A 27,660-nucleotide genomic window follows, 5' to 3' on the forward strand; every position below is an offset into this window, starting at 1 on the left:
ATACAGTAGGATTAACTAGTTATTGATCCCTGGGGACACATACATATGAGAGGAGGACATATTCCAGTCTTCGTCCAACATTATGGTCATAAAAAGTTGTCATAAGAAACTGCAAAGGAAGACTTGCCCAGTTTGGTATTAGTAAATGGGAGTAGCGAGTAGAAACCAACCCTCTAGGGCCCTGTGATCTCAAAATGCCTAATAGGGGGTAGATATAGGCATATTCTGAGTTCTAAATTCTGCCTCTGAGCAATGACGACGTTTTCAAAATCTGTAAAAGAAAGAACTTAATACTTTTCTTAGAGTTGTGCAAAGGAATGCAGAACACCTTCTTGGTACACATGTGATAAGGTGGCAATTCCATGAGATTTCCACCTTGTACATATTTTTTAATTACTGACTCTGTGTGTAGACATTCCTCCTACTTAGCCAATAACAGTTAAGGTGTCATTGCTGCTGACTTATCTTACTAAAAAAGAAGCTGGTTATTTGGCTGTCATGATGACAAACTCTTGTTTCAATAATTGTCCCAGGAGAAGTAAACAGATAGGGCTTCTGACTTTCCTGAAAAATGTATTGATTTGAATACTTGCTCCAGCTTAGTGACTCAAAGTATGAAACTTTGTGGGTTAATATAACAGCCAGGTGACAAGACATTTTAGATGGCAGCAATGACGGCTTCTACAATACTTTAGTGGTGGGCTTGCTCTGCGGTCTGTCAACAGCCTCACATACAAAAGCAGGGGACTTCAAACTTGGCCTTTAACAGACAATGCTTCTGGAGCCTTAAACAAGAAATTGAAGTGTCTTACGATAATTCATGAAAACACCACTACAAAGCTCTTATACAACAGTCCTTGGTAGCCATTGTGGGACAGATTACCCAGGACATATAAAATGTAACCTTAGTACAGCCAATCAGCACAAAACACTTAAACTGTTTCAACCTGTAAAGAAGGGGCTACCTCAGCTTAGATAGCTCTCAGTTTAATTTTTTTTATATATATCCCAAGGTTGGGAGTGTGACTTTACATGGATTTGCAAATGCATGCAATAAAAGCCTCTCGTGGCCTGTTGGGATCCCTGCTTTCGTCAACATTTGATTTATTTAGTGGACTTTTGTCGATGAAGCTGGTCGGAAAATTCTCAGCCTTAAAGTGACTTCAGCCAATCAGCTGCAGTCAATGCCTGGGCATCCTGACAGTGGCACATCTGCAGCTTTCAGAATACAATAGCCCAACAGGGAGGATTCCCCATCAACACTTTTAGCACTTAGCATCTATGGGGGGAGTAGAGTGTTTTTTCTGGTTCAGAGTGAGAACGACAAAAAATGATGACTGTATGGCCAGAGGATCAGGAGGAATTTGTTTTTCCAATTGGAGCAAATAGGACCAAGCATTAACCTCTTGCCGTCCGCCCGTAGTAAAAAAACGGACGGACGGCACTATTACATCTGCGGGTTGCCGTCTCCAGACGGCAATTTTTTTCTGCTCGTGCGCGCCCCCTAGCGGGCACGCACGGGCAGAAAAGACCCGACCGTTGCACACACCCGTTGCTGATCTCCGTCCGGGCTGTGAATGCAGAAGTGATGTGTATTACATCACTACCGCATTCACCTGTCAGTCATCTGGCTGCTATTGCCAGAGAGAAGAAGCTGATAAAGCAGATCTCTGCTTCATCAGCTTCTTTTGGGGTCCACAGGTGATATTAGGGGTCCTAGAGACCCCTAATATCTCCATAAAGAGGACCTGTCAGTGTGCCTTTGCTATTATATAGGGGGTTGTTATCCCCCTATATAATAGCAATAACAATAAGTGCAAAAAAAAAAATATAAATAAAAAAAAAGAAAAGTAACACATAAAAAAATAAAATAAAATAAAAGCCACATATAAAAAAAGGGGAAAAAACCCCCCCAAAATGTTTAACTCCCCCACCCCCACGTTTACGCGCCTATAAACGTAAATACGCGTCCGGTGCCCCAGCGCGCAAAAATTACAATTGCGCCACACGTTACATATCGCCGCGAACGTCGCAGTGAGAGCAATCATTTTAGGGCCATCAATCACTGATAACACTAAACTGATGAGCGGTAACAGCTTTTAAAGCGTCGCCTATGGCCAATTTTGGGTATTATCGTTTTTTGAGGTTTCGCGCGCGCACGCAATTTTAAGGCTTGACATGTTTAGTGTCTTTTTACCCGACGTGACCCCATCTTTTATATTTTACCAAAAAATTGGGTAATAATAAATGTTTTATCATTTAATATAGGGGAAACTTTTTTTTTTTAAATTTCGGTAATTTTTCCTTAATATAGTAAAAAAATAAAACCCCCAGTGGTGAATAAATACCACCAAAAGAAAGCTCTATCTGTCCCCAAAAAAGGGTATAAAATTAATTTCAGTACAGCGCTGCATGACGGAATAAATGTCAGTCAAAGTACCGCAGCGCTGAATACTGAAAAATGGCCTGGATAGGAAGGGGGTTTAACACCGCGGATGTCAACTGGTTAAAAGGCTTTTCTGCCTACCTCTGGATCAACTGCGGTTTTAGAGCTTTAAGGCTGCAAAATTTTAATTTGTGTGTCTTTTATCAACTTGACTAACTACGTACAGTAACTGCTCAAAACCTCACATGATGTAATTATTTGGCAGGGAACCATGCATTGACTCTCAACATGTGTCTATCCTGACAGCCAGTAAAGTTACTGATAACAGAGGTCTGGGGATTTTAATAAACACAGTTCTAAGTATTTTATTGCATATTTTTTTATTGTCATAAGTCACATTTGGTACAGCATTGAAATTCCTGAAACATCTGACAAAAGGATCTGTAATAGCTATAACTTGCCTTGAAATTCAGATAAGTAATATAAGTTGTGGTACGTGCATGCAAATTGCATAGTTCTTTATTTAAAGTCCTTGCTCTCCTCCGCCTGTTTTGCTGGACCAAGCCTTTCCCCCCCACTCTCTCAGTAACCGAACGCTTCTGCTGTAATTGCCTTATTTATCTTGTGGCTCTTACACAAGCTGTGTGTGCATTGGCTGCCTGAGTTTGATGCATGAAGGTCCCAGTCGGGCCTGAGTGAACCTTCGCTTACACTTCAGACGTCCGGCAGCCTCCCGCTCTACGTCCCTGCACAGCTGCTGGATAAATCATCCCCGAGTTTTACTCCAGCAAAGTTTGGCTGTGCCTCTGAATCGCTGGAGCACAGGGCCATAACATACACTAATTATGGAAGTTCTGGTCAGTGAGTGATGGATAGCCCTCCTCAAGGCAGCCACCGCGCTCACAGCACTGGTGACAAGAGGAGGAGGGGGATATCCTGCAAGCAACTATTAATTCACAGCCAGAGGTGCTTCCAGCTAATTGTGCACCTAAATTGCACCAAAAATCAACACCTAGGCAGGTCAGCAAGTGTCATCCAGTCCCCTGGCCTCTAAGTGGCTGATTGCACTTTGCTTAGTGCATCATGGGGATGGTGTTGTGTGATACTGTGTTCTTTTTCTGTCAGTGTAATTAAATGGACAACTTAAAAACTTAGTGATCCAAGATCCTGACTGATAAAACACACAATAAGTTGCGGGCTATGTTGATTAATGAACTAATCTTTGGGTAGAAAACCTGCAAAAACATATAACACTGATGAATAGGTGTCAGAAAGAGACCTTATTTAGCACAGTAGGGTACATGAAAAGGGGCAAGGACCTGAACTGCTTTACAAATATTCCTTAAAGGGCATCTGTGGTTATAAACTAAAAATAAATCTGTATTTCTATATTGAATTTCCATAGGTTCTATTCCACTCCCAATAACCATATCGATGTAGAAGTTTGTTAACCTATTTATTGAAGATGTCCATAGGATGTACTTCCTCAATGCACTGACACAATTTCACTCAGCACTGCCTGCCGTATAAACAACAACTCAACGTCTGAACTTCCCACAATGTAACATCACCATTGCTTGTAGGAAGCAATGCATGATGGGATACAAGGTCTTCAGAAATCACGAAAATCGAGACTGCATCACACCAAGCAGCAGGGAAAGAGATGCAAAGCACGATGGGAATCCAGGAAGTTGTTGGCAGCACTCAATACAGCACTCAATACAAATAAGGGATTTATTTGGCTGTAATATCCAAAACAATCATCAGGTGTACGGTCAGGTGTACGGTGGGATATCTAAATGGGACCTCCGCTCACATGTTTCACCAACAAGGCTGGGCTTAATCACACAGGATGATCTACGATTAAGCTCAGCTTTGTGGGTGAAATGCGTCAGCAAAGGAGGTACCAGACCAGACTCTTTGGTCATGTTGTCTGGATAAATAAAGCTATCAGCAGTGTTATTTTCTTTGGAGTGCAGTCAATCATTTCCTTCAGATTTATGCCATGAATACACTGGATATGAAAACAGCAAAATGTGTTCATTACTGTTCTCAGGTTAGCATTACATTGGCAATTTTAACCTTTTGCCACTAAGAGATTTAACTCATTGTGGTCAGTCACCTGCATAGGCTGGAGCTACAGAGGAGATTTTTAGTAGCTCAGTCCTAGTATTAAAATTGTTGGGATTTAATCTTTAAATGTAGAAAATGAACGCCAAAGAAAACGTTTTCACTGAGAAAGGTGAGGGGATATCTTTCCAATGGAGCTTCAGATATCAATAAAAATGTGACTTAGGATCTAACCTACACTCTATAAAATACTAAAAAAACAAAAAAACAAAACAACTTTTTGGCTGGAGCCTTATTTTAATTTTGAAAGTTATAATATTATTATACACGATTTATATAGTGCCGACAGTTTGCACAGCATTTACAGTATAATGGTGCCCATACACTGTACGATTCTCGACAACTGCCAAACGGGCCGGTGTGCACACACTGCCCGTTTGCAGTGATTGGAAGCCCGCCCCTCACTGCGGTCATCGGAAGCCCGCCCCGCTTTCGATGATCACAAGTACGATCTGCCTGTCCAAGATGGGTAGATCGTACGGGCTTTTAATAAGCTTACGAGATGGTTACGAGGGCCCTAGGACTTTACCCCCTTTTTAAACTTTTGAATGGTAACACAAGACTTACACTGAGGATATGGCGAAATTCGTGAGATTCTTAAATAGGTCAGTTTATTTGTGTATTTTTTTCTACTTATTTGAAAAGAAACATTGTATACCCGCAATAATATATACAGTATATGGAACCCATAAAATCAGCAGGAGAATATTGCTTTGCCAATAAGATACAATGTAGCCAAGTCTCTGTCCCATTCAGGCACACCACACACCTGTTATTTTTGATGGCTTCTTAAAAGATGATTAAAGCCGAACTCCAGGCTAGGCAGTCCAGTGGATGGATCCTGAAGGCTCCAGAGAACAACACTACGTAATGACTGCACCATTCTCTGCAGCATTTTCCTGCGAGTCCAGAGTGGCTTGATGATGTGCCCCAGGAGGTGGGTCCTTGATGCTCTGAGCTCACAGGAAGCGAGTTAAATGATGCTGAGCATCTTGCAACATGAAAAAAAAGGATCAGTGCTGGATCACAGAGTGGCGAGTCTGCCAGGGGTAGGGTGAATATTGCAGTGAGATCTCCTTTTTTATTTTTACTACCGCTGAACATTGATTTAGTCTCCATTCCCACCTACAAATTCCTCTGGAGAGTCATGCGATCTGTCAATGTACTGTACAGTGCCTTCCACTCGCAGCAGCAAAAAAACATGCACCATTCTCAGGTATGAATTGGGCCTTAAAAAGACTTATTAGTTAAAGGCCAGCTCCATCTTATAACAAAGTAATTTATCTCCCAGCGAGTTCAGCATCTGATTCTTGACATGGTATTGCTACAGATTTCTCTCTCTGACATATTTTTGCGGATCCTTATAAGCATTGCAATTTATTATGCAAATTATAAAAGGAACCAACTATGAAGTTCATTAATCAAGTCACACAGTCCCTTCCCATCCGCTTTTATGGTCACCCTACAAAGGGTTAGTGGCCTTATTTATTACAACTCAAACGATCCAAAGCATCACATGGCATGCCTCAAATGTGGATGCAGTCTCCACATCGACAGATCACAAAATCCACACATTTAAAGTTGTTTAGGGCTGACTGTATATATTTAGCTTAAAAGAGAACTATGGGGTAATCTTTTTATCCCATAGTTCTCTTAAGGGTCATGGGAGGACATATTCCAACGTCCTCCTGTGACCGAAAGATCAGTATATAGCGAGCTATTGCTCACTAAATACTGAGAGCGACACAGCCGGGATGGATCCCGACAATGCTGTCGAGAGCCACCCAGCTGCGTGAGTGACAGTCAGACTGTTCCTCCAGCCAGCACTGGAGGATGGGAGCGGGGATGGGGGGAATACCTGCAGGGAGCGGTGACTGACGGTCACCGCTCTCTGCAGGGAGATGATCGGAAAGTGAGTGAGCAATGGTATGCGTTCGCTCACTTCCCGATCTACAGAGCCAACCTATGACAGTTTCATTGTCACAGGTCAGCTCGACCTATGAGGTTGAGTGAAAATCACTAACCTCATAGTTCTCCTTTAAGTGCACGCAAATGTTGGATACTTTAGGAGGACTCCTTTCACTGTATTCGGTGACTGTCACCCACAAAATTAAATACAGTTCCATTCCACACTGAATATCAGGTATCATGCAAGGATGATCCTGCATGGCATGGGGGTGAATGCCCACACACATATTCATATGTTTCACTTAAATTCAGGAGTTAAAGGATAAGTTCACCTTTTAGACCATGTTTCAAGTTACACCCACATTCAGGGTGTAACATGAAACATAGTCCCCTTGGTACAGACATTTAGCAACATGGACAGGAGAAAGAGTCTGCTCCTACGGTTCGCAACTGCAATGCTTTACTGGCTCCAATGTAAAAGTAAAACAATTACCTGACATATGTGCATTTATTATTTTTTTCTCAAATCGTGGACTTTCCCTGGGATATCTTAAACTAAAAAGATTTTCAAATGGGCTCCACTTTATCCTCAGAAAGTGTTTTTATTATTTTGTACGTCCAACATACCGCTAATATATATAAGCCCTCCTGCTTGTAAAGAAAGGAAACCAAAGACATCGATGTCCTACTGAGCACAGACACCACACATAAGGACATCCATCTATCCACAGCTTGCACCACACTACAGAACCTGACCCATATTCTAAGTATACAGGAAGAACTCTGGTAATGGAGAGCTGTGGAGAGCCACATTCTATAACCACACATCATTCCTCCTAAACTGTATTTTATTCCTGTGCTTGGCTTCTACTTATTTAAAATGTTACCTTTATATTGTGATAATGAAGCACTTGACTCCTGGGAAGCGAGCTGTATATAAATAGAGTTATTATGATTACCATCACTGTCACTGAGCTCTAGGGATTGGACCTCTCGGTATATGAAATTATTATTCTACATTCTACTGCAGCTCTGTCCATTTCCTGGGGAAGATGTATGTTGCATTTATAAGCACTCGGCGCTGCCTCATATGCTACAGGATTATGATGAGAAAGCCTTTCATGCTTCCATACTCTATAAGCATGTGCAGAAACATACACAGCCATGTGCAACACGGCAATTGCATTACAAAGCAGGAAGTGTATGTATGAGTTATTCAGCTATTCTCACCTCCATGAATGAGATTCCCAGGCTCCAAACATCGGAATGAATTCCATACTGCTCTCCTGCAATTCTCTCAGGCTGAAAATAAAACAATAGCATCAGTCAGAATTAGAGCAATGCCTTGGGCTGATAAGTACATTTAGTTAATATTAAGAAGCCCGTTTAATGAAATGTATACTTCCATTTAAGTCATTAGGCGTGTTATTATTTTGAATAAAAAAATGCAAAAACATTTAAAAAATAAATAAATTACAAATTGACCAAAAACCATTATAAATTCTGTGTAAGCTTAAACTGTTATAGTGATAATACTGTGCCAGAGGTGGTAATCGTAATCTTGGCTGATAAGATTGTAAAGGAGTTGCTAAATCCCAGCATATGCTATCCTGTTCTAACATCAGCATTGTAATAGGAATACATACTAGAGTTGTTTTTGTAATGCAATCAAAGCTTACTTATAATAATCCCTTTTATGTAGTGAGTGCTGCCTTCTGTCTGCCCATTACTATCACCAACTTCCTTGATTCCCAGTGTGCTTTGCGTCTCTTTCCCTGTTGCTTGATGTAATGCACTCTCCATTTCTCAAGACTAAAAACCATCATGCATGGCTTCCAGCAAGAAATTGTAATGTTACATTGTTCAGTAGTTCAGAAGGCAGGTTATGTGAGGGTTGTGACACAAGGAAGTGCATATTCACAGGGCTGAGTGAAATTGTGTCAGTGCACTGAGGACGTTCATCCTATGGGCATCTTCAATAACTAAGTTTACAAACATCTACATCGATATGTTATTAGGAGTGGGCTAGAACATATTGAATCTCAATATAGAAATACATATATATTTTTAGTTTTTGACTAAACTTTGCCTAGAGATAAAGTGTATCTCTAGGCAAAACGTTTTTGTTTTATCTATGGGGTGGACAGGGTTGGGGTAATAGACTCTCTCAAGTTTTTATTGTCGTCTCTATTGAGGTCCCTATTGAGGAGATTCACCATCCTACCTGCCTTGGTGACCACTGTCACCAAGAAAGTGAGAGGAGATCCAGTTGTCCACAGAACAAGGAGGTAAGAGGAAATCTTCCAATGGGGTACACTGTCTAATTCTCCTGACTTTTGGGAGATTTCATCTAAATTTTGGTTGCGTCAGAAACACAGAAAGCAAAGGGGACTTGGCACAGAAAGCAAATGGGACTTCCATCAATGGAAAACAGACGGCAAAAAAACAAAACAAACCCTGGCAAGTTTTTTTAACTCTTCCCAACATTATACAAAACTAAAAAGAAAAAAGTTTTGGATATGCATACTATTTAATATCAGATGTTCATGCTGGGTGAAAAAAAAACCTCCCAGGAGTCTGATTCTTTTCGGAATAGTCAGATTGCCCTGTGTATGGTAAGCTTAGGCACACAGGCTGCAGAAGTAGACACCCATCTACTACCCATTCTGAATGAATTGCAGCTATAATACACCCCTGAGTGGGGAAATCACTATCGAGAACAGCCATGCAGCATCACACACCACCAGAAGCTGCTCAGAAATATTAATTTTAACAGGACACGTCATGAGGAGCTCGCCTGTAATGGCTGTTCACCTTAATCCAAATCACAGACTGTTTACAGATGCATGCACTCTTTTTTTGTGGCCGCGTCCAGGAGTCCACAACATTGAATGACTATGCTCTAAGTAAGGCTACTTGATTATATCTGTGGTAAACTAATTAAAGCTGAACTTTGGGATATGCAAATACTGTCTAAATACACCGCCTGCCCAAAAAAAAGGTCACACACTTTAATATTTTGCTGGACCACCTTAAACTTTGATTACGGCACGCATTCGCTGTGTCATTGTTGCAATAAGCTTATGCAATGTCACAACACTTTTTTCCATCCAGAGTTCCATTAATTTTTCACCAAGATCTTGTAGTGATGATGGGAGAGTCGGGACCACGGTGTAAAGTCTTCTCCAGGACATCCCAAAGATTCTCAATGGGGTTAAGTTCTGGACTCTGTGGTGGACAATCCTTGTGTGAAAATTATGTCTCATGCTCCCTGAACGACTCTTTCACAATCTGAGCCCAATGAATCCTGGTATTGTCATCTTGGAATATGCCCAATATGCCATCAGGAAAGAAAAAATCCATTGATGGAAAAACCTGGTCATTCAGTATATTCAGGTAGACGGCTGACCTCCTTTTTTGGGGACATAATGTTGTTAAACCTAGACCTGAGCAATTGAAGCAACCTCAGATCATGACACTACTCTAAATCCAGTTGGTGACTTTTTTTTGGCCATGCAGTGTACAAGAGTCAGGTGTATTCTTACTTGAATCTTGGTGAACTTTGTGTATTTCTTCCAGATCTGTGTAGTAATCCAATGTGAAACTTTCTCCTCTGTGCAGGAGCTTCCTGTACTAAAGACTGGTCATTGATGCTCTCTCTCCTTGTGCAGAGTGACTGGTCTTGTCTCCGCACCCTCCTGTAGTTTTCTGCAGGCAGCCTGTTGCGGGTGGGGTCTTCTGGGTCCCTTCCACAGCTCTGCTCAGGCAATATATGGCACAGTGATGTCACCGCTTCTTTTACAAGGTCATAAGTGGGTTTGGTGCTCATATGCTTATAGTCTATTGTGGAACATAATTGAATTAAAAGTTTTTGTGTCAGGACTTCAGCTTTAAGCTGCCAATCACTAGCCTTTTTACTCAAAAAAAATTGTTTTTGGAAATTTCATTCAATTTCAAATTGTTTTTGACTGTAGTGATGAAAAAGGTTGAAGGGTGGAAAATTATTCTCGAATGTGGTTTTCATTTGAGAAGCTCCATTCATTTCCCAAATTAAATGTTAAAATCATCAAACAATTCTTATGACATTCGTCAAGTCTCTGATGGCATTATCGAAAGTTCTGATGAGATTTGTTTGTATGAACGTTCGTACGAAAATCTACCAGTGTATGGCCAGCTTAAGGATGCCATACAGTGCAAACTTGAGGTTACTGTATGCTTCGCATTATGAATTATTTTTATTGTTCCAAGGTCAGGAGCGTGTAAAAGAAAGGTAGGAGAGTTCCCTTGACAAAGCTTCTCACTGTGCTCTTAATGCACCTGGTTGCTTCACACTTCACATAACCCTGGGGCATCACAACAAGAAAACAAATTCAGAAATTAGTGCCAGCTGAGTGTGTTCTGTGGGCATATCCAGGTCAGTGCGTGTGAGAAGGAAGAACAGTAAATAAGAGTCACAACTTGGGACTCTAATGTGTTGCTCCCTCTTGCCTGCTATAGACCCAGAACGTCTCAGCTACCGCCACGCATTCTTTGGCAGTGAGTTGATGTTAATGAAAGGGTTAAAATGGGATATATTTTCTACGAAAGCAGCTAGACGAATATGGGATAAAGATGTCTTCTCTCCTGGATGTAATCCTGCATTCCAATTAGCAGATGGATTCCCCTTTCAAGTGCCAATCCGTTTAATGCACACCTGGGATCTGCCTTCATGCCATCAAAAGGACCCTCAATTTAATTACTGTCCAACTAAATATTCGTGGGAGATAAGTTACATTTAATCCCTCAAGGGATACAGGTATTTGTTACTGCCTGGGCATTCCCGTTAAAATGGTATTGGCATGGATACATAGTGACCAATAATATGTACGCAATGTTTGGGGGGTGAGGGGCATGGGAAGGTACTGGGGTGTTTTTTTTTACCTTAATGAAGAGAATGCACTAAGGTAAAGAAAGCAGAGCCTTGAGTACTAGTGCTACAAAAACAATTGCAGGAATCTGATTGTTGGTTTAAGGAAAAACACAAATTTTTATACATCACATCAAGGATAGGGTGTAACAAAGGCAAATAACATGCTCACTGGTTGTTTTTAATGCAAACTTGACGCAAACCTGAGGATATGATAAGAGACTTTATAAGCAGAGGGTCTCTTCAGTGAAAGCAACAGGTCAAAATTAATATGGAAATTTACATTTTTCCTGTAAAAATTAGCTTGACCACACTCTCTTGAACCTTCATATTGGTTACCAGGCTGACCAGAGATGCCTATAGTTCAGCAACGTTACCCATCACAATAAACATCAGCAGAGAGGCTAGGGAGTTGACAAGCTCAAACACATCTTTAACAGGAAAAGCTAAGTTTTGGATCTAAATCTGGCAGCCTACATCTCGTTTCCATTAAGGGTCACCTGAATGTCAGGGTTTCTTGCCCTTCCTCCTCCGCTCGGCTGCAACATGGCTTGTTTTCCAGTATGTTTGACACTATTGTTCCTCTTTTACACCCTCTTATGACCAAACACGTAAACATCATCATTCTGCAACTACTAACAAAACTCCTAGCAAATTCCTGTCTCAGAGTGATGATGCAAACACCAGTTCACTATTTAACCTTCAGCTTGTCCATTCAGTCTCCGCCCTTGCATGTGTTCAGATATAACAAATGCTCTGCTGTTGTTCCTATCCTCTGTGTATGACGATGGCTCTGGCTGACTGATCTTCCGGTTCCTGATTCTGGCTATTGTTTCCATTCATTCTACTCTCAGAGTTCCCTGACCTGGTTCAGCTGACTACCTGCTTTGGCATCTGACCTCTGGCTTGACATTGACTACGTCCTGGACTTCCTCCATTGTTTTTTGCCATTTTTGTTTAATGTTTTTGTCAATAAACTCCTTTTATTTTTAAGTTGCACTTAAGTTTCCGTCTGGTTTCTTGGTTCCCCAACACTGAGGTTACACAATTTTTCCCCACACACTCAGTTTGTATTTCCCAGAACTGTGACAAGTTTACATTCAAAGCCATTTGTGTATTATGCAACTAACAGTCGTGATACGAGGGACAGACGACCCACCAACTCTAACTCACCGCCATATAAGCATTTGTACCCACGTAGGTTTTGGCAATTGAATTCACTAGCTAGGAAAAAAAAAAGAAACAAGGGTGTTAAACTGACAACAGCATAAAACGGGCAATTATTTCTCATTTAATCCACCGATCAAGCAAAAGGAGAATAGAATAAAGTGACGATATAAAAGACAGAATAAAAAATATATAGAGTGCTTTTATCTGCAGGCATTAAACAGAAGATGATTACACTTCTCGCTTTATCTTTCAAAATAAAGCAAGTGTTAGCAGTGACAAAGCTTTCTTCAGTTCACACTAACCAGCAACCTAACATTTATACACTATCAGCTTTTTAGCAAAGGTTCTGGAAAGAATATGTTACAGCCAGAAAACATACCTATACTGATATAGCAAGTATTAAGCACACAGTTGCAGTGGCGTAACTACAAATCATGGTGCCCCATGGCAAAACTTTAGGGCCCCCTGGCTAACTGGCAGTTGGCTGACAGTGTCAACATGTGTCATTGATCTTAACGTGAAATATCAAGGACAGGCAGCAGGAAGTCACGCATTACCAGGGAGGAGTGCTGGGGTAAAAGTTATAGTTATAGTATGATAAAATTATTACCACTCTCGCACACTTACTATTCAACCCTAATACAAACTTCTTTAAACTCTATCTTCATTAAACTTTTTGTAGAACCACAAACTTTAGCCCACCTGTAAGGATTTGTGAATGCATTAGGCATTGGGGGCTCATGTCAGTCTGAAGCAGAAGTTTAGAGGACTATAAATCTACACTGCTGCAAAAAGGGGGGTCTGTGACTAGACAATCCTGAGGTCTGATTTCAGCCCTTCAATACTGAAGCAGTATAGTTTTCCAAATCAGCCTCGTTAATGGGGCCCTCTCCTGCCCCGGGCCCCATAGCAGCCACGTGGGCTGCTATGGCTATTATTGTGCCACTGGACAGTTGGTACCATATTATAACATCCATGTTGAAAAGTGTATTAATACAGTTAAAACATTTAGGAAACACTTGTATAAAGTAGGTGATAAAATGAGTGTTTTAAAAAAGATGGGGCAATTGTCACTGCATCCAATCATGTCTATTTACCAAATGCAAGATAAAAATTGACCATCAGGGGCACAAATGCCATTTTATCTCCAGTTGTTCTAAAATCAGCCCCCGTAGTTATTATGATATGTAGTCAAAGATGGTGCTCGAGTCTCAGCAGTTTGGTAAGATGATCCCGATATCCCTTTTAACTTTTTTCCTTTTTATTTAGCGTCTAAAGCTCAATTAGGCAGCAAGTGTTGTTCATCTGCAAGGTATTTCAACAGCCTACCTCCCAACTTTCTGAGATGAGAAAGTGGGACACCTTCCAGAACAGTGTATTAAGGCAATGTGCAAACCCTCTGTTATGCCTTCAGTTATGCAGACAATTAAGAATTTTTATGCTAAAAGTGATTGGTTAAACCCATAATTGTTTTTTGAATTTTGAAAAGGCAAATAAGATAATTAAAAGAGAAGATGAAGGTTTTAGTGCGGAATAACACTTTTGGTAGTTACATAGAATCTTTATGTAGATATCTGTACATCAGACCAAAAAGATGGACAACTGAAGAGGAAAGAGGGGTTTGGTTTCAAATGAGGAGCAGTGCCTCCAAATGAGATCTGTGCTGGTCAGGTAGGTACACCATTCATAGACTTCTATGATCACTGCTCACTGCCAAGTTGTGCTGTAGCCATAAAATAATCAAAAAAGTTCATGCAAAATTGGGGCATACAGAGATTACATGGGCAAGGTGCTACAGAGTTCTAATGCTTGGATTTGCCTAGACCAGATTACACACAAGGTGTAAAGAATGAGGGCACCTCTAACAAATAAAGATTTGAGATGGCAGATATACAACAAAACCATACACTATGCAGACAACCCAAGACGTCACACAGATTTACACTTTATGATCAAACCCTCCCCCCTTCCCCAGACATCCATGGTCTTGGTACCAAGAGAAGTGTCACCAAATTCTGAAGACCCTGACTGACACATACTGCTCACAAGAGAAGACAGACACAGCTAAAGTGACAATACAACAGCCTGTATGAGTGAGTCTGGCAGCGCAGCAGGTGGGGCCAAATAGAATAGCTACTGGCCCCCTGAGCCTTGCGGCCTCTATCTAGAGAAGGAGCCTATTCAAAGTGACATGACAGGAAGGTCAGGGGTCAACCTGACGGGTGATCTCTGGGGAAGCATAGAGATGGAAATTAATTACAATTTGGGGGGGAGGGTCTTGCCCAGACTTCACAGTCTTTGTTTTGCTCAACATTCATTTTTATTAATTATTATTATTTTTGATAACAGTCTTCCCTGGAAGCCTTCCCCCCCCACCTCATTCTTTTGTGTGGACAGAACCGATCTTCTCCTAACTCCCCAGAACGCATATTAATGAGGCCACAATCCCATTAGCAATTACTGCATCATCTGTTTCCCAATTTAACCCCTTGGTTGCTGGAAAGACCTGCACTGTCCAGCAATTCATACAACTGCTTTTGAAGTGATAATTGACAGCCAAGTCATTTCTATGCAGTTTTGGTAACAATGTGCGACCATCAAACTGTAGAGGGATGGGGAGATGTAAGGGTTTGGATGTTACCCATCACATTAGTGAACAGTCATACTTACTTGTATGCTAACACCGAAGTCACACAGTTTCACTTGTCCGCGGGTATTCACCAGCATATTAGAAGGTTTAACATCTGTAAGTATGATTAGAAGTTGTGATCAGTTAGAATATGCAGAGAGATGTAAGCATCAGAAGTCTAATGTATTGCTGAATAATGTTAACTGCTGGAATCCTGGTGGAGGGAATTTATTGAGAGGCTGTTTATTTACAATAGTGATGTTAAAGGGGGATATTCAAGATGTAAGTGTTTTATATGTGACAATCCTATACTTGCATCATGTCTTTATTTCCCTTCTTACATCAAAAGATTGTATCCGCTGTCGCAACTGCTCCCTGACATTGAGTGGAGCCACTTAGCTCCCTATTAACAAGCATTTCCAAGTACTTGCCTAAGTAGGCCTTCACCAACCGTATAACATTTAAGGCACGAGTGGACACATTATTATGGTTCCAGGAGCCAGAAGGATTTTTTTAGGAGCCAGCTACATTGACAACAACTAGAGAAAACCTCAAAAGTTAGGCGCCAGCTATAAATTTTAAAGAGCATTGGCTACCTGGCTCCTGGGATTTGAGGCATTGGGGTGATTCCATTAGAAATGCCTGGGAAAATAACCTTACATTTATAAACAATACATTCAGTCTGCCATTTAACCACCCATGGTGCTACTTTGATGATAATTTTCTGTAATAGTTTTCTCTATTGCTAGGTTTTAATAACTACATATTTTACGTCCTCAGCAACAATGGCTAATATACTCCATATGCCACCTGCCAGGTAATTTAAACAAACATTGGGGCAAAGATGGCAAATGGGGCAAAGATGGCAGACTTTGCCCCATTGGAATATGTTCTATTTACAACCATCTAGGGCATACACCCCAGGCTCTTTGTTTTGCATGGAAGCTCTGCAGACCAGCATATAGGTCAAAGGATCTGTTGCATGTGAACAGACAGGAGGACCCAGAGGCAGGTAAAGGAGCAGAGCATAGGCCTGGCAGAGACAGTGTTCCAGAAGGGACAGAACCTTCCCTACAACCGCTGTCATTATTGACTACAAAGCCCACCGCCCATACATCTATGATTTCTGTCCTCTAACCAGTTCAATACAAATATATAAATATATTCTTCAGTCCCATAATAGTCAGTACCAGACTATTATGGGTAAAAGTGTCAAAATACTTTTGCACAATACAAATACATTACATCAGCAGTACTTCCAATATTCAGATTTGAACATGCTTCTGTTATCATGCAAACATAGAGAAGTGATGTTGTTGCATTGGCACCTTTGCCAGTTCCATGCAATGAAAGTCAAGGGCAAAATATGTATACAGGTTGCAGGAATGTAATTTCATCAAAACTAGGCTGATTGTGTATTGGAAAGTAATGAATGCCCCCTAGACTCACAAGCTCTCAGAAAAAAATACCCATCCTGGGAAATTTGAGAATCAGACGTTTAAGTCAGACCACATTATCAAAAGAGGGAATTCAGACACTAAGAATGTCTCTGTACCCTCCAGTACGACAAAAATGTTATTTATTAAAATATGTTTATTTGGAAATGTTTCAGGGTAGCTTTCTTTAGTGCTGGATAGAGTGCACAGGGATTAACACTCCTGAGGGTTTTACTCCTGTCAGAAAGATTCCTTCACTTCCTGTCTTGTAAAAAGGTTGTCGCCCAGTCTTCTTCCAGGTCTGGGATTTTCAGCCATCTTGATTGGCTGTAGAGGGATGATGTTTCAGCATAAAAGGAAATCGTACTCTGAGCTACACATGCACATGAGGAACACTAGAATCTCTGTCAGGTTTTTATTACTGCCTGTTTCTCTGGTGCAGATTTCCCCCCACTTCCTGCCTAGTGAACAGTTGTCCCCAGCACAGGAGGTGAAGTAAAATCTCTCTAATAGAGCCATACAGAGCAGCAAAACCTGACAGGAGTTTAAACCTTTCCACATTCTATTCTAAACTAAAGTTTTGGGTATAGATAAGCTTTACCTAAATAGGATTTATTACTGAATTACATAGTCATAGAAAGAAGCTTGTCACCTTTCTTGCTCTTTTAATGCTTGTTAGCTGTGATTTTGACATATACAGTCATGGACAAAAATAATGGCACCCCTGCATTTCTGTCAGATAATGCGCCACTTCGTGCAGAAAATTGTTGCAATTACAAAAGTTTAGGCATTCTCATGTTTATTTCTCTTGTTTGTATTGACAAAAAAAAGTGGAGAAAAAAAAGCCAAATCTGACACATTCCACACAAAACTCCAAAAATGGACTGGACAGAATTATTGGCACCTTCTCCAAATTGCAAGAAATAATTGCATTCCAAGTTTGTGATGCTCCTGTAATTTGTAATTAAACTCACCTGTGTCAATTAACAGGTGCTGACACTATAGAAACCACACCGGCAATCAGTTAAAATGGTGAAAAATTGACTCAACCTTTCTGTTGAGTGTCTCCAGGTGCCACACGGAGCATGGAGAAGAGAAAGAGCAGCAAAGAATTGTCTGAGGATTTGAGAACAAAAATTGTGGAAAAGCATGGACAATCTCAAGGTTACAAGTCCATCTCCAAAGATCTTAATGTTCCGGTGTCCACTGTGTGCAACATTGTCAAGCAGTTTACAGCCCATGAAACTGTAGCTAATCTCCCTGAACATGGACAAAAGAGAACAATTGGTCAAAGATTGCAACAAAGGATTGTTCAAATGGTGGATATGGACCCTCGATCAACTTCTAGACAAATTCAGGTAGAACTGTGTCAGCTCGCACTACACGTCACCATCTGAATGAAAAGGGACGCTATGTTAAGAGACACAGGAGGACCCCACTGCTGACACAGAAACATAAAAAAGCCAGTTTGGAGTTTACCAAAATTTGCCTGAGAAAGCCAAAATCCTTTTGGGAGAATGTGCTGTGGACAGACGAAACAAAATGACAGCTTTTTGGTGCAGCCCATCATTCTACTGTTTTCAGAAAAAGAAATTAGGCCTTTAAAGAAAAAAATAAATACAGTCCCTACATTCAAACATGGTGGAGGTTCACTGATGTTTTGGGGTTGCTTTGCTGCTCCTGGCACTGGATGTCTTGACTGTGTGCAAGGCGTTATGAAATCTGAAGACTACGAAAGAATTGTGGGGTGTAATGTAGGGCCCAGTATCAGAAAGTTGGGTCCCCGTCAGAGGCCATGGGTCTTACAGCAGGACAATAACCCAGCAGGACAATGACCCAAAGCACACGTCAAAAAGCACTCAGAAATTGTTCCAGACAAAGCGCTGAAGAGTACTAGACTGGCCAGCAATGAGTCCAGATGTGAATCCCATAGAGCACCTGTGGAGAGATCTCAAAACAGCAGTTGAGAAAAGGAACCCTTCCAATCTGAGAAACCTGGAGCAGTTGGCTAAAGAAGAGTGCTCCAAAATTCCTGTAGAGAGGTGTAAGAAACTCATTGATGGTTACAGGAAGAGATTGATTTCAGTTATTTTTTTCCAAGGGCTGTGTTACCAAATATTAATTAAGGGTGCCAATAATTTTGTCCAGTCCATTTTTGGAGTTTTGCGCAGAATGTATCAGATTTGGCTTTTTTCTCTCCACTTTTTTGTGTCATACCAATACCAAGAAAAAAAATAAACATGAGAATCCCTAAACAGCAACGGGTGTTTATAGTGACAACCACAGATGGTGCCATGCGTTTTCTGAGTCCCAAAGGAAGCAGGTGTATGTATAAAGTCACTCACACTCCAATAGAATTTCAAGTCAAAAATAGTTTATTGACAATTGCTATCACATCATAGAGCTATATGATGTGATAGCAATCAAGTCAATAAACCGTTTTTGACTTGAAATTCTATTGGCGTGCGAGGGACTTTATACATACACTTATCTTGGATTGCAGAGGCATCTGCAGTTACTTTCGCTCCCACCCGACTCTAAGGGTATTATTCGGTCAGGAGTGCGATGGGTACACTGGATTTTGGACAAAGGAAGAAGAGTTACCAGCACTCCAAACTATCATGAAAAAAATCTAAGTGAATTTATTTACATTATGTCACATAGGTCACATAGCCAACGGGTTAAGGCCACGCAAGGTCCCTTCCTCAGGGCGAAACAGTGTTTCTGGCTTCAAAACGTTTGAGTTACAGACCCAGAACTAACATGGTGTAGTGTTAGAATTATTTATCTGTATGCTTGGTCCAGGTTAGAGACTCAAAAAGCGTCAGCAGGACAGCCAGGGAACAAATAATCTCAAAGAGGTCAGTAATGACAGCCCTTATGCTTTTCACATGACAGGGTCATTTTAATGCAGCATTCAGCAGTGCGCGCTGCAAATTACAATGGCAAAGTAAAACATCTTGTTGGTGTGGCCAAGTTACTGTACTTTATCACTGTAGGTCAAACACTTCCTGCTTGTATCTGTCTGATGTATATTGTTCAGGGTCTGGGCGTCATTACCAAGACCCATGTTTATGGGTTCCTTTACTTCTGATATCACAAAAAAAAAACTCCAGTTTTATGAAGTGCATGCAGAAGAGTATCTCACCTCTGTGTAAAATCTTTAAACTCCAGAGGTAAGTAAGTCCTTTCAGTACCTGTGAACAGAGAAAGCATTTGTCACAAATATTATCTCGGCCGTACAGTGGCACTTTGGCCTTGCAGCCTTGAGGTCCTGGATTCGATTATCACCACAGAAACAATATACATGGATTATGAGTTCTCTCCCTGTATGGGTTTCTTCTCACATACTAATAAAACTGGCCATTCACCTTCAGATTTCCCCATCCACGCTAAACAGCATGGTTAAAGGAATCTCCCCTCCTGGCTATTGGGTTCAGTAACCAGCTGCTGAATATTGAAACAGTGACTACATTAAATGAACCGATCTGAATCGGTTCGGCCGACAAATTTCCACCTGGCTCCTTTTAAAATTGACTTTTGTTGAGTGGGGGGGTCCTGACATAGTCACAAACAGCTCAAATTTCAGCCGATTCAGCAGGAAATGGCCAAAAGTCTGGGAATGTATGGCCAGCTTTACGTTACAACAGGTTATTTACATTCTGTTTGTGCACACGTGTCTACATACTTGTGATGGGGATATTTGATGGTAAACTCTGACTTACTGTATATTCGTTTTTTGCATTCTGTAAAATGCAGCAGAATTTGTGTGCACTAAACAAATAGAATTAATTATATTATACGTGTACCATGGCAGGTAGATCCTCAATAGTATTATATACTGCAGGGGCATGTGGGCACTGTTGGCTTTAATGCCTTTTATTGATACTTTAAGTTGGGGATTAGTTAGTCTTCTAGTTAGTTATAATGTAAGGTTATGATTTGGGTTCGGACCAGTCTTAGAAGTGACCACAGGGTTCTACGTTTTATATTGTTGTACAATGTTGTCATTTTGTATATTGTTTATTGCATATTTGGATTAATAAAAACTGATTCTTTAAAAAATGTATAGAAACATAATAATTCTTAAAATCATATGCAAAGCCAAAACTTTATATTTTTTACTTTAGAGTAGTGAATGGTTTAAACCCAAGTCAATTTGTTTTAGCTGTGTTTTATTTGATTAGATTCACCTTCACTTTTTGTCCTGTAGACAGAACAGGAAGGATGGTGAATCCCAAGTGAGGGAAAAGCCCTCTTACACAGCTCTCGCAGGCATTAGTGTTTCCATTGAAAGATTTCCCCTCTTTTCCTATCCTATTGAGCACTCAAAATTTTGGATGCTCCTTTACCAATAGTGGTGACCAGAACAAATAGATGAGTAAATGCCCCTAGTGGGGAACCAAACAGCCATAATAAACTGGCAGGGATTGTAACCCTTTACTGCTTTATCTAGAGGGAAACAATTGGCTTTGGTTACGCTCAAAGGTGGCACAATTACAAAATAATAATTACAGGAATTACAATGCCTTTTATACAAATCCAATATATAATTCTTGTTATATTCTTTCAAAATAACACTTTTTAAAACAGGACAACAGCATTTAAAATGGAGGACTTCACGCCTTTAAATCATTGTAATTCTCATTATAATATTCCTGTCTACACCTCCCATACTGCAGGGTAACGGATATTAAACCTTTTATAGAGATAATTAGAGATACTTACAGCAACTGAAATCCTTCCCAATACCTGCTCTGGAATCTTCCTATACACATCCAATGATCCCCCTATGTTGTGCAAGAGAAACAATATATTATGTTAGGTTTATTGCTACAATTAGCCCCAAATAGGTGAGCATTGTACACGTTATGTATAGTGAGGTGTTGGCACCCACTACATACATTCACTAGAAAGCAGCATTTAAAGAAGTAGGCTATTTAAGTTTGTGCTCAGTAAAAATCAAAATGAGGGGAGTAGATCTGTAAACTGTAGTTCGATCATTCTAGTTGTAAACTGCAAAGTCAATGTAGATACGTTGCTAGATATTTTGAGGGGATATAAGGAAGATTACCATTTCTGCTGCAACACAGAGACAAGTTTGGCAGAATAAGACCTTAGGTAAATTAGCAGCTTTTTCCTCCCTCACCTTCCCTTCGATTCGCATTGGCAAGGACTGGAATAGGCACAGAGAAGCCGCCCTATTCATATTGTCTGTAATGGAATGGGCCAGCCCCATCAGACACCAACTGCTTAGTAGTGCATCCTCCCTTGTGAAGTAACAGGGAGATCCACAGTTTTGACCATTAGCCTATCCACCTGGGTAACTGCAAGAGGGTTTATGTTGTAGCTGGGTCCCCTGGATATTCACCACACCCAAGAAATGTGTATTTTTATTGTGTATGATCCTGCTCTACTTTCACAGACTATCTTACTCACAAGTGAAATTTAACCTTTTGGTAAAAGCTGAATTGCTAAATTACTTGGCTGTTTCTTATATCTTTTGGGGACTCTGTTGGTGAGATCTCTGTCCTTAAATTCCTGCAAAGCTGCTGTGGCTACTATTTGGGGGCCCCATTCTCCTTGCAGATTTATTTCATATCATGGAAAAAGTAACAAGAAGTGCTGGAACACACAAAGTTGGAACAAAAAAAGTCTTCAAGGTGGACAAGAACATTTAGAAATCATGGCAAGGAAATCTCACTCTTGGAGCATGCATATGCATCAGATCTGACACTAGTGGCTGATTTAGTCCACACAGTTGCAACTATTTTAAAGTACCCTTTTTGGATGGTCTGCCTTTTTTGTCTTATGATGCACTAACTGTTAGGGAACCATAAGAAATATCCATTTATGCTGATCCAGAGACAATTAGTTAGAGTTTAGCTTCTATAGACCTGAATTAAATTAATGAGGCACTGGCTCCTACTGAACTTGGGTTCCTTCCTTCCGAGTATTAATATAAGGCTGCAAGATTGGTTTTCTGTACTTTTTAAATTATATACTGCACCTCAGCTTACAACTAGTTGTGATATGCTATTAAACCACACAGAGTAATCAGAAATCATCTTAACTTACACCTTGATTGCTGTGGATTACTGCACTTATTTATTTATTACAGGTATTTATATATCCCTGACAATTTACGCAGCACTTTACATAGGTGCACATTCACATCAGTTCATGGTGCATACAGAATAATCCTAAAAGTGTTAACACTTAGCCGATTTAAACTCACCATCCATAAACTCTGTACAGATAGAAATCCGATTCTCTGCAAAAAATGCTCCGTAAAACCCGATTATGTACTGAGAATCACACTGTAAATAAAAGGAGAGTGGTGCTGTCAGAAAACAGTGCGCCGTATGTGACAATTCCCAATGCGGAGTCACCAAGCTCACGCACCTTGTACAGAATCTCCAGCTCTGACATAATCTGTCTCTGCAGCTCCACAGTAATGTCTAACGGGATGACCTATGGAGAACAGACACAACACTTGTCACTGATTGATACTGTGTGTTTGGCTTGCCACAGATAGCAGCAGTATACTCCATTACAAGCCCTCAAACAAGCCAAGGCTTGTGCTGTCACACTGGCACAAGTGTGCTCTTCTCTGCTTGCTGATGAGAATCAACGAACAGCCCTTATATCAAAGTCTAGGCAAGCATGGTACAAGAAGATTTTAGCTATGAGGGGTTCTCATTTTTACACATCACAACAAAGGCGGTAAACAGTATGAACACCCATTCTGTACATGTAATGGAACATACCCTGGAGCCTACAAGGGAAGTAACAAACTCACTATATATACTCATGTAAACATGTACATAGATGGAAAAGGACAGGACAATGACAATTTGGACAATTTCAACTTTTGGTGGCACAATGTTGACCCTATTCTTAATGATTTATTACTGGTATTTATATAGCACCGGCAATTTACGCAGTGCTCTACATGTGCACATTCACATCAGTCCCTGTCCCCAAGGAGCTTACAATCTAGGGTATCACATATGCACACATACTAGGGCCAATTTAGTCAGGAGCCAATTAACCTGCCAGCATGTCTTTGGAGTGTGTGAGGAAACCCATGCAAACTCCTTGCAGATGTGAACCGGGGACCCTCAGTGCTGCAAGGCAGAAGTGCTAACCACTACGCCGCTGTTCTTAAATGATAACTAATGTAAACAAGTACATTGAAGCTGTATGTGTAATTTCAGCTCCAACAAATTCACATTAGAAAGCAAAACAAAGGAAGGCCATCTTTTAAGAGCACAAGTAAAACAAATATCTATTTATACAGTGCTTTAGTAGGAAAACGCAAGATTGTGCAAGCCAAAATGTCTGCCAATGATATACACTTAAGGCTTTTTCAATAAAGTAGAACAAAGATCTATGACAATATGCAAACTGCAGTAACTCAGAACAATTGAAGAAAAAGCACCCTTTAACTAATCAGGCTACAATGCAATGGTTGCTATTTAGGTACAGTACACTGCATGCTCTGCATTGCCTTGTTGAAGAGGCCCACCAGAGATGGCATGTCCTAAAGCAATCATGAGAGCCAGGGCGATCCTGGGATGCATGTCCCGGGACAGCACGATCGTGTGCGGTTGGACACTGATTGATTTCAGTGAACGGACATTGATTTCAGTGAAGTTTTATGAACCTTTTTTCAGGCTTTTTTAGCCGCGATCATGCACGACTGCATGGGCGGAATCGCGAAGGGAAACTGTGCAATCTGCCTGGTGTGCTATTAGAAAAGAATGTTACTGCCAGTGCGATCAGCGGTGGTGTGCGAATCTGTGACCGCACGGCCACATGCGTGGTTTCGTGCACGATTGCCGTGCGATCACGGATCGCCCAAGTGTAAACCTGGCCTGGCAATTCCAGATCAATGTTATTGCAAAATATTTAGCAAATTTCATTGTAGATTTTTAGATAAATCTGAGAAGACCAAATACTTCTGTCAGGTTTTTACTGCTGTCCATGGTTTAGTAAATTTCAACTTACTTCCCATTTCTTGCACATCAGGACAAGAAAGGAGGGGAGCACTTGTCACTGGGACTGGAAGACACAGACCGTAATCATAATAATTATTTTTACTAAAAAAATGACGGGGCTATTTACAAAAGGGTGAAGAGTTTGGAGAAGGCAGGAGAAGTGAACAATCTAGTACAACATAGCTAAACTGCAAAGTGAGCTGAATTGGAGAATTTTTCCAAACCAACTATTTTGGCCTAGATTGTTCATTTCTCCTGCCTTCTCCAAACTCTCCATCCTTTAGTGAATAGCCCTGTAAGTGTTGTGATGCAGCCTGTATCTCCTCTGGAGAGATTTCTGGGACAGGACGTTATGGGAAATCTCTCCGATGAGATCACAGACAGAATCCCATCCTTGGGGTCAGGGAGTCTGCATAGGTGTTGATCCCTCAACAGATAAATCAAATGACTGACACCAAGGAAAGGATTATGCATCTAGAACAGGGTGGTTTCCGCAACCTTCACACCACCTATCCTGTTCTTATCCAATCACAATCAGCCTTCAGGTATTCTACGGTGGTTGGATTAAGGCGTCTGTGATACCTTTGTTGAATTAAATGCTAGGGTATGTTTTCTGACACTCATTGGAACAAAGAATTTGCTGGATAAACCATAAATTGTTTTATGTATTACGTAGGGGTCCTGTTGAATGTGACTAACTACTAAAAGCTTAAAAAAACACCTATTTTAATTTCCTTTTAAACAGAATCAGTCAATTATACAAAGAGACATACCAATAGATTGCATAGCCTAACATAGTAGACATACTAGAAATTACATCTCCATCTACAATTAATATAAATAAAAGGATGGATTGATCTAATGGATCCCCACAGTATTGTTTTGCCTTCTTTTAGATGAACAGCTTTGGAATTAGATTGCCTGGCTGGACTTGTTTTTGTTAACCTATGTACCTGATATTTAACAATAATACCTGCTTCTTAGTGTTCATTTTATATTTACTTTATGTTACAGAGAAGGTAGCAATAGGAGACTCGTGTACTTGATATGCAATAAGCACCTAAAAAGATGTTGCTGCTCGAATGGGCAAAAGGTGTTTAAAGACAATTGGGCAGATTTACAAAAACAAAGGAACTAAAATAGCTGAACATAACCAAGGCTCTCCAGCAAAACTCAGCAGCGATGTAGTGACTTCCACAAGAAACTAATGGAAGTTGAATTTCAGTGATTTTCCCAATTGCAAAGTGTCACCAATGACAAAACCATCTTTGTGTCATGGCCCAAATTTCGAGCAAGAGTTCACTGAGATATGTTCAGAAGCAGTGTATTTCGTACGTGGAGCGGGTCATGTTGGAGGGCTGAGGACCAATCAAAACCACTTTGTGACTTTTTAGAGCAGCAGGAAGCAATGCGGAACAACAGCACACTGTGCCCATAGAACTGAATGAAATGTCACTTGTGACATTTCAATAAAGTTCTTCTTCAAAAAAAAGTATACAGTGCAATTCACTGGCATTGCACACCAGCCCCTGTGGCTGGTGTGAATTGGCTCGTAGAGGGGAATTACCTGGCTTTCTAGAGATTTCCTCTTACTTCTTGTTTTGTTTGGGGCAAAAAGCGTTGGGAAAACTTCCCGATGGGAGACATAAAGCTACAATAAACCCCAACAACGACACGGGTATTAACCTGTTCTATTTCTGGGGAGGAAAAAAGAAAAAATGAACTGTTGCATATGGACACTGCTAAATAGAGCCTGGGTACCTAAAGCTGGCCATACAAGGTTCGCTTTCTCTTGTTCGGCCCAGCAGGCTAAACAAGAGAAAATCACTCAATATATGACCTCCAGTCACGAAAATGGTAAATTTAATTTTAAGGGTTATTTGTTTTCAATGATAGCTCTGCCTCCCAAACTTCACCAAAAAAAGCTGTATCCCATTTCCAAAGGCACCCACACTACTTGGCTGAGTGTAATGTAGCCTTTCAGCATAGACCCTGTTTTCATCGCTGTGCGCCAGAGTTCCCTCTGGCAATGACAGGAAAAATACACGCGGTGTCTTGACGTGTATCTTATACAATGCACTCATATATCTGTGCAGCCGTCAGAACAGACATATAAATTAAGATTTATATGTAGCAGGGGGAGGAATATAGACAAGGATATGCAAAGGCATAAATTAAATTGGAGAACGCCGGCATCAAAAGGAATAGAATAAGACGCAACCTGTTTCAATCACAAGCTTGCTTTAGGGTTATTTATAAACGCTCTGACTAATCCAGCTTGTAACTGTAATATAGAACTGCCAAGAGAAATTTAAAACACACTTCCCCAAATCAATAGTCATTTGCCAACTCCACTCACTTAAATTTTTCAGTGCAGAAAAACTTGGAAAAAAATAATTTGCCGCTACATCATAGCAATTTTACTCACTTAAAGTGTGAGAGGCATTTAACCTGTGTCAGGTGCAGCCGAGGGAGGAACATACCCTGGGGACAGGTCAAAATGCTGTGTAAGTAGGGGAGGGGGCTAGCTCCCACAGGAAATAGCCTGGTTATGTTATTTGAAGGGGCTGTAATAGAACAACAGTCAGAGGATGCTCTCAGGAAAGGTACTTATCTGGAATGGACCAGAACTCAAGTGCAGAATGTTCTCACAAAGGGAAAGAAAAAATATGTGGTTAGCTTGTTTAAAAGGTAAAATATATGCAATTAAAAATGCAACCTCATCTTGTTTTTTTTTTTTAATTACTATTAGCAGAATATAGATCATGGCTGTCCAACTGATGGCCCATGGTACCTTTTTTGCAGCCCATGAGGTACTCATGGATCAGAGAGACCTTTCAAGTCCTGCTGCACATTGATGCATTGGGCTGTGGGACTCTGCCTTCCAAAGTCTGACCACATTACTTGTTTCATTTAGGCAATACTAGCCCACTCCTCCTTACCTATTACCCCCTTCCATGTAGTGGCATTACATAGGCAGAGTTTGCAAGACAGTCCACTACTGGATTGCTCCAAAAGGCACTGGAAGTATGCTAGTATTAACTGAATGAATGACGTCAGCAACAAACTGTCACTCTGCAGCTTCCTCAGTC

At 40.7% G+C, this 27,660-nt stretch overlaps 1 protein-coding gene across 1 annotated transcript in view; it reads right to left on the minus strand.

The window, feature by feature from the left end:
* MAP2K5 (mitogen-activated protein kinase kinase 5) overlaps positions 1 to 27,660 on the minus strand; it is a 141,758-nt gene that overhangs the window by 34,420 nt on the left and 79,678 nt on the right. Inside the window, exons 10-16 of the mRNA XM_018552818.1 lie at positions 22,971 to 23,039; positions 22,804 to 22,885; positions 21,294 to 21,355; positions 19,714 to 19,762; positions 15,171 to 15,244; positions 12,504 to 12,554; positions 7,655 to 7,726 (exon numbers count right to left, since the gene is read on the minus strand). Of these exons, the coding sequence (XP_018408320.1) occupies positions 7,655 to 7,726; positions 12,504 to 12,554; positions 15,171 to 15,244; positions 19,714 to 19,762; positions 21,294 to 21,355; positions 22,804 to 22,885; positions 22,971 to 23,039 (459 nt within the window). The remainder of the gene's footprint in view (positions 1 to 7,654; positions 7,727 to 12,503; positions 12,555 to 15,170; positions 15,245 to 19,713; positions 19,763 to 21,293; positions 21,356 to 22,803; positions 22,886 to 22,970; positions 23,040 to 27,660) is intronic.

The sequence above is a fragment of the Nanorana parkeri genome, unplaced genomic scaffold, assembly GCF_000935625.1.
Source record: "Nanorana parkeri isolate BGI_ZX_2015 unplaced genomic scaffold, ASM93562v1 scaffold98, whole genome shotgun sequence".
NCBI lineage: Eukaryota > Metazoa > Chordata > Amphibia > Anura > Dicroglossidae > Nanorana > Nanorana parkeri.